The following is a 13,457-nucleotide window of genomic DNA, read 5'->3' as shown; positions in this document are numbered from 1 at the left end:
TGAACTATCATTTAGAAACTTCACATAACTACAATTTAGGTTCTTTGCTCAAGCCCAGTGCTGGACCACTTGAGCCACATTCCACTTTTGGATTTTAATCATGAATTGAAGACAAGAGCATCATGATCTTTCCTGACCAGGCTGGCTTTGAACCTTGATCGTCAGATCTCAGCCTCCTGAGTAGCCAGAATTATAGAAATGAGCTCTCAATGTTGGCATTAGTGACAGACCAATGTACTGATTTCAAGCCACAATACCAGCACAAAAACCAAAACCAAAATCAAAATTCATAGCCTATAAATATACTAATTGCATATTAAACCAATATAATGAAATGTGAAGAAATATGAAGGACATAAGACAATGATTATCATTATTAGTTTATCTGATTTAAAAAATCTAAAATTACTTTCCTAATATGTAAAATTGACTACAGAAGACTCCTGGTTACCAAATGAGATAGCTGTTGAGGACAAACTGAAAATGCTCAGGAAAACAAAGAATTTTAGAATTCAGTGATTACTACACAGAAAATATACCTGAACATCTGTAGTTTGAAATTGTTTCAAGTAGGCTACAGTAATGACACAAAAAGTATTGTTCTCATTAATTCTCCTCATTAAATCAGGTCTACTTTATTCTCTTTATCTAGGAATGCTCTGAATATTTGATTCACTTTTCCCAAAATGACATTAAAGAGACTCAGTCTTTCAACAACTCCAAATTTTGTATCTTAGCACTTCAATTAACTATATCAGGTATCTTGTTTGGGTTGGGAATATTATAACTACTTTTAATTTGTTCTTTTACCTTTGATGCTGGGAGGGCAGGGTGTATTTTCACAAAAGAGGACAGAGAAACACTAAGAACATCACCTGATTTAAATGTAAGTGGCTAACTTACACTGGAGGCTGAGAGCTGAGGATCATGGTTGAAAACCAGCTCAGGCAGGAAAAAGAGAGACTCTTATCTCCAAATGAAAACCAAAAAGCTGGAAGATGTGGCTCAAGTGGGAGGGTGCTAACCTTGAGCAAGCAAAACAAAAGGGAAGTGGGCACAGAGGACAGCACCTAGGGCCAACCTTCAAACTCAAAGACCATCACACAAATACACAAATAAATCTGACAACAATTCAGATTAACATGATCTGAACTGCCTAATGGGAAGTGTGCATGAGAATTTAAAAATATTTCTTTTTTTATTAAGTCATTTTTATTGTGAAAATAACATACAGAGGGGTTACAATTACATGAGCAAAGTAATGAGTACATTTCTTATCAAGCATTGTTGCCTCCTCCTTTGTTTCCCCTTACCATCCCTGCCCTCCCATCTCCCCCCTCTCCCCACCCCTCAGCCCCCGCCAAAGTTGTAAAGTTAGTTTTTTTGACATAGCATCTTGTACTTCTCATTGTTGCAATGGCTCCACCTATATCCCTATTTAAACAATTTGTTCCTATTTTAAGAAATACATTAGCATTTTCAATCATGGTTGAAAATTTTACATGGTTGCCAAGTGTTGGTGGCTCACGCCTGTAATCCAAGCTACTCATGAGGCTGAGATATGAGATTGTGATGCAAATCCAGGCCATGAGGGAAAGTCCGTGAGACTCTTATCAACTGAAAACTGGGAGTGGCAATGTGGATCAAGCAGTAGAGTGCCAGTCTTGGGCTGAATCACTGAGGGACAACATCTAGGCCCAGAGTTCAATCATCATGACCAAAATTATATTTTTGCATGGTCAAAACACAGGTAAAAATTCTGGGAATATATTGGCTGTCATACTACATTCTGCCTTAAACAAAACAATTTTGTGATTGAATTTGGAAACCCTATTAGAAGCTCATTTTTGCCATAGCATCATTTTGGTTCAAGTTAAGGTGTTTGACCTAAGAAAGGAAGCTTTGTGGTCAATATATGAAAATTTATCTTAAATTATCACTGCAACTGAACTGATCACTTTTCTGGTGAAGTTTTCACATCACTCAAAGTTAAAGTTGTCTGGGATGACAGATATATTCACTCAAAACTTTTGAACAAATCTAAGCAGTCAGATTGTGCATGGTGGATATTGCTAGTATGGAATGTAGCATGCTAAATGGAAAAGAAGGAACCTGATGGGAGCTTCAGACCACAGCAACTCACTTGGGTTGAACTCCTGTGTCTGATGAGATGATATTGAAGGCATCACCACTTAGTTTCCAAGGTAATGCTATAGGGCAAGACCTTCCCTTCAACAGCTATATAGTGATGGAAAGCCTGTCTTATCAGTTTATATCAACATATCTGTTTGTAGATTATGACTATATTTAACGAGATTATTCAAACCCTAAAATCTGAAACATTCCAATACACTGGAATAAAATTTTCTTTCCATCCTACATTCAGATGTAGGAAGAATTTAAGAAGATATTCTGGGGCTGGGTTATAGTTCAGTGAGAGTACTTAACTAGCAAATGAAACATCCTGGGTTCAATTCTCATTAACACAAAAGAAGGGACAAAATCAGATAGGAGGCAAAGCCCAGAAAGTGGAAAGTAATTTAAGTAAAACTCCTGAAACAATGACCAACTCTCCTGGTAAGTGTCAGGAAACGTAGAATAAGAAAGGCCACTGCCGACACCTTCTATAGCTACAAAGTGTGTTAGACCCGGACCAATCAAACCTCGGCAATCAAATCTGAAAAAACAAAACCATAATGGCTGTGGTTTACTTCAGGGTATTGAGGGAGCAGGGAGAGAGAATGGGGAAAAGAAAGACTGGTAATGCCAGCGGCCACATAGGTAACATGGTCAGTGACATTATCTTGTGTATAACTTGGCGAGATGCACATGGGACACTGGAGCAATTACATTGACACACAGCTGCTGAACCAGGTAAAATAAGCCTTCTCAAGCTTACACCACAGTTGATGGACATATATATTCACTCAGAATGTATATATGAATATATGCACATAGTCCATATGTGCACACAACTCAGATCCAAAAATAGGAAGAACTTAGGATCACAGAGCATAAACAGTTCAACATGAACAATGTGTTGGTCGCAGCTAATACATCAGAACGCAGATTCTTTACCTCCCTTCCTTGCATTCTTTGGATATGATTATGATGTATATAGCTTGGAAGTGAACTGAAGATAACTTGTGCTGAGTAGAGGAGCCTTACATTTTTATTATGGCAGCTTGCTATTTTTATAACATAGTAATTGGATTGAACACAATCAAAGTACCATAGTAATTGATCTCCCCTTGCTGGATGAATGAGCAAATGATTAAGTATTAATGACAACATCCTTGAACATAAAAACCTGGCTGCTTTGACATATCTCTCCATGGAGCTCTCACCATTCCAAAATAACAGATTTGGTAAAATATTGTTAGGTTGAGTTTTACTTTCCTTCATTCAGTCATCTTTGTATGTATCCAGTGTTTGTGGGATGTGTCTTTTGTTTTGTTGTGTGGATTTTTTCCCGGTCCTGCTCCTGATTTATAGCTGAAGTTCATTAAGAAATTAAGTTCTTAGAACTGTCCCACTGATGGAACGATATATTCATGTGAATGCACATAAAAATCCGCAAAACCCTTAATCCTCCTATTAGTTCCTACAGGGAGAAGGCTGGTGGGGACATACTTGCATTGAATCGGGGCATCTGGACATGGTACCCGCACCTGGGCTGACAGGGACCAGGAAGATGAAGGTATAGGAGGCCCTTGGGAAGGGAATTTTTGTAGGCCCTAGAAGCTGTGTTCAAGCCCCAGTACTGGAACAACAAAGAGGTAAAGAAAGGGAAGGGAAAAAAACAGAAAAGAAAAGAAAAAAGAAAGATCTATCACTTGAGTGCATTCTTTTTATTAACTATGCTTAATGGGTATGAGTGATAAGAATCTGATACCCCAGATGTGGCCCATCTACCAACCTGTCTTCACTATAAACCTCTTCCCAGTGCCCAGAGAGTTTTGCCCCTGTCAGATGAATAGTTAGATGGAGTTTCTTTCCTTTAATCTAGATTGTGGGGCATGGCTTGGCTTACCCCCAACAGAGCACAGATGAGCATAGCACACAACACATGGAGAGAGCCATACTGGAAAGCATTGTTTTCAGTTAAGCGGGCCCAATCTCTTTTCTTGTTCCCCTATCCACTCCTCCACTCTCTTAGGTTCCCTGTCCATTACCTCCCTGCCCCATCATACATCCTCCTGCCCCCACCCACTGTCCCATCACCACCCCATGTTTTCCCCAGCCCACCACCTTGCTATGTGCTCTACTCTGCCTTTTTGGATCAGTCCCCTTCTTGAGTCCAGACATCCATCAGGGCTCCACCCATTCTCCTGACCCACCCCCTCTCACAACCACAACCTTTACCTCTATCCCCACCTTTACAGACCCACCCCTTCAGGCTACATTGTTTTCCCCTCAGTGCCTGGCCCCACCCCTCCACATGGAAACACATGTGTGGGAGGGGGAATGTGTGCATGCCCAGCACTCCTTATATAATGCCAGGTGCCAGAATGTTCCTAACATGAGCTATGACTGCTGCAGAGAAGGAAGACCCAGGTTAGAGTCTGCCCCTTCTCCCTGCCTGGCTAAGGCCTGGACAGCCCCAGGGCCTCTTGTTTGCCTGAGTTCACTGGCGGTTGCAAGGCTGGAGATGCAGACCTCGCCTCCATCTCCACAACCAGTGCTGCACCTTCCTGAGGGATCTTCGGCTTCACTGAGTGGACCTCCATCTTTCTGCTCAGTGTGGGCCCAGCAGAAGGCTTCATTCAATGATGATCCCAATTTGATGTGAGATAGCCCCCCTTCCTAAACACCTTTCTTTTCCATTTTCTTCTCTGCTCACCTGTGGAAGTCTCCCATCTCATCCCGGTTTCAACTGAAATGTACCCATCCCCTCATCCTTGGTCCCAAAATCCCCTGTCAGGCTCTTCGTTCCAGCACCACCCTGCCCACACTCACCGCATGTCCCTAACCACATGGGCCACCCGTATTCCATTACCTGGTCTTCCAGTGCCCTACAATCCTTCATTGGGTTAAGGATGTGTGGACCCAGCTGCCAAAGACAACCCTAAAAGAGACAGTTTCAAGGTAATGGGGCCCCAGTCCCCTCAATCTCTCCTCTCCACCCGCATTCGTCTGAACCTCACCCTCAACCCTGCCCCACCCCTCTTAGTGTAGGAAGATTCGTGAGTGAGGGGATGAACCTCTTCCATAGATGGAACATAGGGGCTTAGAGTTCATCCCCATTCCCTCCTGGTCATGGCCTCAGTAGTCACAGTTGCTATGAAGCAATTGCTGGAGAGATTGGAGCTGAGAAAGCTATCAACTCCCCCTACTGGTGCTGCATCTGTTTCAGGGAAATGGTCCCCTACTGCCTCTTAGGCTTCACCAGCCAGCCGACCTCCATTTTCAAGGTGACTTGGAGTTAATTATGGGGGAGCCATCTCCAAAGACCCAGATTCAATGTATGTGAGCCTCCCTCTTCTTGCCCTCCCTCCATTGCCCTCTTGTGCATTCTCTCCTCTGCCCCCCACCAGGAGCCATCCCTGGAACAGAGCTCTTAAATGTTAAGCTGAACCCCTCTTTTTATTCCCCTTTGTGTTGCTAGGTTCTCTGCCGGTGTCTCCTTCCTCACTACACCCTTGCCCTTCTGCACCCCCATCACATACTTCCCCTTCCCACAACCAATTGTTTCCCCTGCCCACCCCAAACCATGCTTCACCACCCCAGTGCTTCCTCTACCCTTTGCTTCCGCCACTCAATCCCCCATTCCTTGCTTCCCCTGCCACCCATTCCTACCCATCCCCTATCCCAGCCCCACCTGTGTGAGGATGTCCGTGGAAATGCACATAGGTAGGTAATGCAATTGGACTCAACCAAGCAACACAGACACTAGAGAACGGAAGCAGGGAATCAGAGTTTTCACTGTCCATCATTCCACCTATGGCCTTATAGCACGCTTGGTTGCTCAGTTCCCCCACATCTGTGGGTACTGGAGCTAATGTTGCTGCCTCTTCATCGTTACCATGGGGGACCTCCACTTTCCTGGTCAGTTTGTGCCCATCAGCAGGAGCAATCCCTGCACAGCCCTGAATAGAGGTAAGTGGGGCCTAACTCCTCCCAGCTGGTCTCCCTCTCTCTGCCCACCATTATCCCCACTTATCTCTTTCCCTAGGGCCTCACTCATCTCTCCCCTCTTCCCATCCACCTCCAGGCTCAGACCCTCCTGTGGGAATACTTGTTTGGGTGAGGGGATGTACTTGTGTCCACATACAACACACAGAAGTGGTGCCAGACTGGTCTGAATCCAGTTGTGGTGGACACAGAGAATGAAGGCCCTGGCTCAGAGTTTGCCCCACATCTGCTCCCAGCTATGGCTTGTAGAGCTTCATGTCCACTGGCATTTATGGGGCTGGACTTGCAGCCCTTGACTCCCTCTCAACCAGTGTTATGCCTATCAAAGCCACTGGGGGATCCTGATGGATCTTCAGCTTCACCACATGAACTTCCTGCTCAAAGTGGTCCCAGCTCTGGGAACTATCCTCAGAGGACCCCACGAGGTAAGTGAGCCCCTGTCCTTTATTCCTTGCTTTTTCATATCTCCTCTGACCGCTGTGGGAGGCAATTCAGGACAGCCCTTTTTTTTTTTTTTTTTTTTTTTTGGCCATATTTTTATTTACTACATATACTATAAACATATACAATACATGCTACAAAAAAAACATTTTTTAAAAATTTAACTGTCAAGAAAGTGTATAGTGTTATAATACAATGGCACATGTTCATATTTTATTTCAAATTGGTTTGCTTTTCACCCATTTCAAACCATTAATAGTGAAATGTTACTTGTGGATAATTAAAAATTATCTATTTGCATTATTAACAATAAACAATTACAACAAATTAATAAGAATTAACCGTGTCAAATATTAGTATTCAAAAAATGGGCTTTTGCAGAGTGATTATATATAAAATATAGCAGCCAATTTCAGTTTACTTTGCTCTGTAACAATGTACATATGAACTTGGAGCCTAGCATTTCTTTTTTATGGGAAGATACTTATGCGAAGTCTTTTGATTTCTTGAGGTCCAGTAACCGCTACACCACGCCAATCCAACCAAAGAGTTCATGTAATGGCTTCAGACAACTGATCATTGAGAAGTTCTTGTCATTTTTAGTAGAGTTGCATGTTCCATTAACAATACATAGGATGAAGAGACACATTTTTCAGCCAATATCAAAGCCAAAAGAAAATACAAACATTCAGATCATTTGTGACAAGGATCTTATACAAATATTTTAGATGCCATACTTTCAGGAAAACAAAATTGAAGGTGTATTTGGATTTTATAGTATCTATGCTACCTGGAAATGTACAAGTAGTCAGGTGGAATTATGTCGAGTATTGCAAATCTGTTCATCCAACATTAAGCACCCAACTATGTGCATAGCACTGTGCTAACGTTTTATAAGTCGAGTATTACTGTCTTTATCAAGCATTACCTTAGTGTGAGGTAAAAATAAATTAGCGTCAACTCATTAAGTTTGCCTGTGATGAGGTTTGTAATCCCGCACCAGTTCGCTTCCCTGGGCCATGTAACAAGCTTCTGCACCCCCCTCATTCACTCACACACAGCTGCATACACTGTGCTCCAGGCAATGTGCTAGTCACTGAAATACCATGATTTGGTATATGTTTCAAGAATGCAAATTTATTATATAACCTATGCAGGACAATAGAAAGATACATTATTGTTCTGAAATGAGGTCCGAAGCAAAGTAAAGATGTTTTTATTGGTCATACGACACCAGAGTCCAGTGCCTATATTGAATGGGTACTAACTTTGAAAGTTTCATGTTGGGCTGCAATGCTTGGTAAGAAATGTATGCATTATCCTGCCCATGTAATTGTAACCCCTCTGTACAATATGTTCACAAATAAAATAAAATTAAAAAAAAAAAAAAGAAAGTTTCATGTTGTCGTTAAAAAGAGCCTAGATCGTTTTTGGTCTCATAGGTCTATTCTTTGGAGCATGAGACTCCACATAAGCCATTCTACATGTAGGTTTGTAAACTAAACCTGGATATAAAAAGAACCAAAAACAAAGGCAGTTTATAATGTCATGTACTTCAAATACTATTCTGGCCAAGTAAAATGAATACATAGTTAATTCATGATTGATTCACACATTTTTCAAAGCTCTAACCCTATCCCAAACTCATATAATTCTAATTTGCCTTATATAAAAGTTGCACACAATGCAGAGGGCAGAATTTGGCCCTGAAACCTTCCATGGAATAGTATAAGTGATTGGTCCTTCCACTCCAAGTAGAATCTGAGAATTAGAACTCTGCATCTCCTATGAGGATACTGGCACCTAGGAGAAATGGCCTTTTAGGTCCCATCAGCCAGGAGTCTCTTTAGGTGCCATAGCAGTGTGGACCTACAATGACTCCTCAGGGGAAGGCAGAGAGCTGGGAGTTTGCTCACTGAGTGAATCCAATACTGGCTTAAAGCTATGCACTAAATAAAGTGCTCTGAACATCCTGCTTTTTTTCTGGAAAAAAAAACACACATTACCTTAAGAATTAACCTGCTTGTAGGTCTGAAGGAAGAGAATGTAAGAGTTGAAAGAATCCTAAGAAAAAGCTTGAAGCAATGACTGGGAAGGAAGACAAATGCTTCTAGTAGTGTTCTCAGAACTTTCTCAGGATTTGAAATGTCATACAATGGTCATGTTCCATAAATGAAAATGCAATCCCACTGGATACTATTCACATGGTGCATTACTTAATGGGGTGGAAGGGAACATTTGATAGCATGATTTCAGAATGAAAGAACTACTGAACAATTCAGGGTAAGCAGTGTTCATCAAGTTTTCCACAAGCTGATCTCCACTGCCTGAAAGGAGGCAAGATACCTATCCCTTCTGATACAGGCAGGACCAGTATCATCAAAAATTGCCAATTCAGAAGTTAACCATACAAGCCCTCCAGTTTCGTACCCTGAACATGGTAAATAAGAGTAGGAATGGAGTAGTTCAGTCTAAAAAAGATCACAGGTAACAGAATGCTTACATAAACTAGACTGTTTTGATACCTGTAAGAAAATTGTATAGATGTCAACTGGGGGAGGAAAGAAAAATTGTTCCCATCTGTCAGCAAAACTGTTTGTTGAGCTATACTCAGCTGAAGTCCTCATCGGGATTCTGTTGATCCAGCAGACGGACATGTGTGAATGGGAAGTGACCTCGTTTGCCATTACACTCCCCTTCCCACTGACCACTCACATTAATCTTCGTAACCTTTACCAGCTCACCGACCTCCAAAGCCAAGGCTGTCTTGTCGTAGGCATTAGGGACTCGCTTCTGGATAACCCTGGCATAAATGGGCCCATTCTGGAGGTTAGGGAGCGGAGTGTTGACGCTGGGTTGGGCATAGGGCCCAGGCTCCGGCCCACCCAGTGGCTGTGGGTGGGAACCCTCCTGGTTACCTCCAATCAGGGCCGATACTGAGGCGGAGGCAGGTCTATACTTCTCCACGTAAGGGACTGGGATCATCCCTCTCTTTCCTTCGCTGTCCTCTGCATTCCACCACTGCTCTTCAGGCTTATCCCGGATTCTCAGGATGTCTCCTTTCTTAAAGGGAAGATCTTCTTCATCATTCCCATTAAAGTCAAAGAGGGCTCGCACATACTCTGCCTCCTCTGGCCTGAGAATCACTCCACTACTCTGCCTAGATCTGGAAACTGGTTCTATCAATGTTGTAGTGTCCAAATAGTGTATTTTGTAGAATTCCAGTAAAGCAGGCAATGAATCAAACTCTTGATCTCCTATCCGGAGTCTGGAGGGGTTCACCCCGGGCGGAGGCTGAGCGGGCGACGGTGGCACCGGCGTGCGCGGGCCGCTGCTGTTGATGATGTAGTGGGAGACGCGCGAGTTCTCGGACACGCTGAGCACATAGTCCCCGGGGCTGGTGCTCGAGTCCCGCACCAGGAACACCCCGTGCCGCTGGCCCTGCAACAGCGCCACCGCCTCCTGTCGGCTCAACCGCCCCCAGTACCAGCTACTCCTCTCCTCCGAGTCGAAGTTGCCCGCCATGGCCGCCTCCGCGCCTACACGCTGGACAGCCCTTTTTTGAGATAATTGGTCCCACCCCTTCTTGCCAGGCTTCTATACGATCTGCCAGGCCTCCCTTCCCCCAGGTTGAGCTGAACATGTGCTACAGCAGGTGCATAGCAGGGAATGAGGTCTACTCCACCTCCTCTCTTGGCTGTGGACTGTTTAGCAGGATTATGGGACAAGAACTGGGGATGCTGCCACAATCACCAACCCGCTACAGCTTCAAATGCAACAAGGAGGTTCTGCCCATGGACCTCTTCATCCTCACCTGGTACACTTCCACCTTTCTGGTCTGTGTCTTCTCAGGTGACAGTGCCATCCCACATACCCCCGTTTCGAGGTAAGTGGGCCAAGCCACCCCTACTTAGAAACTGATCGTTGGTAAAGGGTTATGGCCCTTTGTACACATTCACATGAACACACAGACATGATGCCAGATTGACTTAGAGGTGCTCTACAGGACCAAAAGAAGGGAGGCCAGATCTTGGAGTTTCTCCCCTCCCCCACTTGCCTTCTCCACCAACTATGGTCTGTGCAGTCCAAGGTTATAGGACTGGAACTGTGGATGCTACTGTCATCTCCAACCAACATTCCTCCTGCCCCCGTCTTGACATAAGTGGGTACCCTTCCACTCTACCATTGAGTGAAGAAATTGCTGGTGATGGATTCTGTGCATGTGTACATGTGTTTACTGGAATGCATGCAGGTGGTGCCAGAGAGGCCAGGAAGGTGCTACATTAGACCCAGGAGAAGGAAGACGAGGGTTTGCAGACTGCCCCGAGGTGGAGCCCAGTTACCTGTTCTTCACTTTGTAGACTACCATCTTGCTGCTTCCTCCTGGTAGGCCCATGTATTGTCATCCCAGATACTCCAATATTGCAGCAAGTGGGCCTTCTTCTTCATTTCTGGGAAATAATCCCCAGGTGGGGTTTTGCAGGTATGTGATTGTAACTGTGCATACCCAAGTTTGAGTTACACACTTTTGCTTCTTCCTGTTACATTGTGGACCCAAGGGAAGGAAGGCCATACACAAAGTATTTTGGGCCTCCCTTCCAGGTTTTAGACTGCATCATACTGAGTTATGGGCTTGGATCCTGCTATGATTCTGTCTTTCCAAATCAGTGCTTCACCTGCTACATAGCAAGATGTACTGTTTTTCTTTTCTGTTTTTAATACTGTAGACAGGGGTTACATGAGAAAGGTAAGGAGTACATTACTTCTCAAGCATTGTTGATCCTCCTTTGTGTTCCCATTACCATTCCTTCCATCCCATGTCCTCAACACTTCCCCCTAGCCCATGCATAAATTGTAAAGTTTGTTTTCCAACATAGTGTTTTGTACATCTCATTGTTAAAATGTGTCAACTTTTATCCCTATTTAAATATTATGTTTTTCCCTACTCCTCCCCAAAGTATACCAACATCAAATACAGTGAAAACAAGGGTTATACTGTGGTGGAGGAACATACAAAGCAACAAAAAAATCTCATGGTACATTATAAATATTTTAGAAACAATAACAAGAAAGGAAAAACCACTTGTGTCCCTATATTGAGGTTCATTTTGCTTAACTTCATCTTATCTGGTCATATGTATATAACTTTTGACATTTTCTATTTGTCCTAGACATACACTAGTTATTGCAAGTAAGGGAAACCATGGGAACTATGTTTCTTTGGCCCTGGCTTACATCACTTAATATATTTTTTCCAAGTCTTTCCATGTCCTAAGAAATTGGACAATATCATTTTTCTGGAGGTATCGAATTTATATACATATATATATATAGGTATATATATATATATATATATATATATATATATATATATATATATATATCACATTTTCATGTTCCATTCAACTACTGAGGGGCACATGGACTGCTTCTATAGCTTAGCTATGGTTAAAAAAAAAAAAAACAGTGCCGTGATAAACATCATTATGCTCGTAGAGTTAGTATGGACTTGTTTCTGATTGCTTGGCTAAATACCCAAAAGTGTGATTGCTGGTTCATTGGGGAGCTCTATGTGAAGTCTTTTGAGGATCCTCCATATTACTTTCGGGTTCATAGGGGAGCTCTATGTGAAGTCTTTTTAGGAACCTCCAAAGTGATTGAACATTTTTAAACTCCCATCAAGAATACAGTTGGGGGGCTGGGAAGATGGCTCAGTGGTAAACACTTGCCTTGCATGCCTGATTCCCTGGGTTCAATTCCCCAGCACCACATGAGCAAAAAGAAAAAAGCCAGAAGTGGCACTGTGGCTCAAGTGGTAGAGCGCTAGCCTTGAGCTGAAGAGCTCAAGAGCTGAAGAGCCCAGGCCCAGAGTTCAGGCCCCATCACCGATCCCCCCCCCCAAAAAAAAATACAGCAGGGTACCCTTCTGGCCACATCGACTCCAGTATCTGTTGTTATTAGAGTTCTTTTTGTTATTAATAAGATCTTTTTTATCTGAGGATTAAAAACCCAGATTTATTTTATTATTTTATTTTATTATTTTTTATTGTGAAAATACAGTACAGAGTGGTTACAATTACATGGGCAAGACAATGAGTACATTTCTTATCAAGCATTGTTGCCTCCTCCTTTTTTTTCCTTTACCATCCCAGCCCTCCCATCTACCTTACTCCCCCGTCCTGCCCCCACCCCGTGCCATCTCCATGTTGTATAGTTCGTTTTTCGACATAAGGATTTGACTATATCATTGTTGCAATGGGTCCACCAATATCCTATTTAAACAATTTTTTCCTTCCCCTCCACACATTATATCAACATCAAATACATTGAAATCGGGTTATTCCATGGGGGAGGGACACACAAAGCAACAAAGAAATCATCTTATAAATATGTTAGAAACAACAGCAAGAAAGAAAAAATATATTTGAGTCCTTATCTTAGGGTTCATGTTGCCTAATATCAACTTGTCTGCCAATGTCTCAGACATATACTAGTTATTGCAAAAAAAGGAAACCATACGACCTATGTTTTTTAGGCCTGGCTTATGTGAATTAATATAATTTTTTCCAAGTCTTTCCGTTTCCTAACAAATGGGGCAGTTGATTGAGGGAGTGTAAACTTGTTCAATCACTTTGAATGTACCATGGGGGATCCTAAAAAGACTCCACATTCAGCTTCCCTATGACCCAGCATCCCACTTTGGGCATTTACCCAAACGACCACAAACAAGACGATACTAAAGTTACCAGCATAACTATGTTTATTGCAGCATTATTTACCATAGCTAAGATATGGAACCAACCCAGATGCCCCTCAGTAGATAAATGGATCAAGAAATTTGGTATATGTACACAATGGAATTCTATGCCTCCATCAGATAG

General features: G+C 42.8%; 1 protein-coding gene across 2 annotated transcripts; it reads right to left on the bottom strand.

The window, feature by feature from the left end:
* Window positions 1-6,664: 6,664 nt before the first annotated feature.
* On the bottom strand, window positions 6,665-10,126 carry LOC138834341 (adapter molecule crk-like). Of its 2 annotated transcripts, XM_070032993.1 has the most exons (2): window positions 9,495-10,102; window positions 6,665-9,324 (listed from the first exon to the last, which is right to left on the bottom strand). In XM_070032993.1, the coding sequence occupies exons 1-2, from the start codon at window positions 10,099-10,101 to the stop codon at window positions 9,317-9,319; spliced, it is 615 nt and encodes a 204-aa protein (XP_069889094.1). In that variant the 5' UTR covers window position 10,102; the 3' UTR covers window positions 6,665-9,316. The 2 variants fall into 2 exon arrangements, with proteins under 2 accessions (XP_069889094.1, XP_069889093.1); XM_070032992.1 differs by having other exon boundaries at window positions 6,665-10,126.
* Between the last annotated feature and the right edge of the window lie 3,331 nt (window positions 10,127-13,457).

This window comes from Dipodomys merriami, unplaced genomic scaffold (genome assembly GCF_024711535.1).
Source record: "Dipodomys merriami isolate MVZ:Mamm:240054 unplaced genomic scaffold, mDipMer1.0.p SCAF_212, whole genome shotgun sequence".
Lineage (NCBI taxonomy): Eukaryota > Metazoa > Chordata > Mammalia > Rodentia > Heteromyidae > Dipodomys > Dipodomys merriami.
Note: the sequence above shows the minus strand (reverse complement) of the source record. Positions and strands in the feature narration are given on the sequence as shown.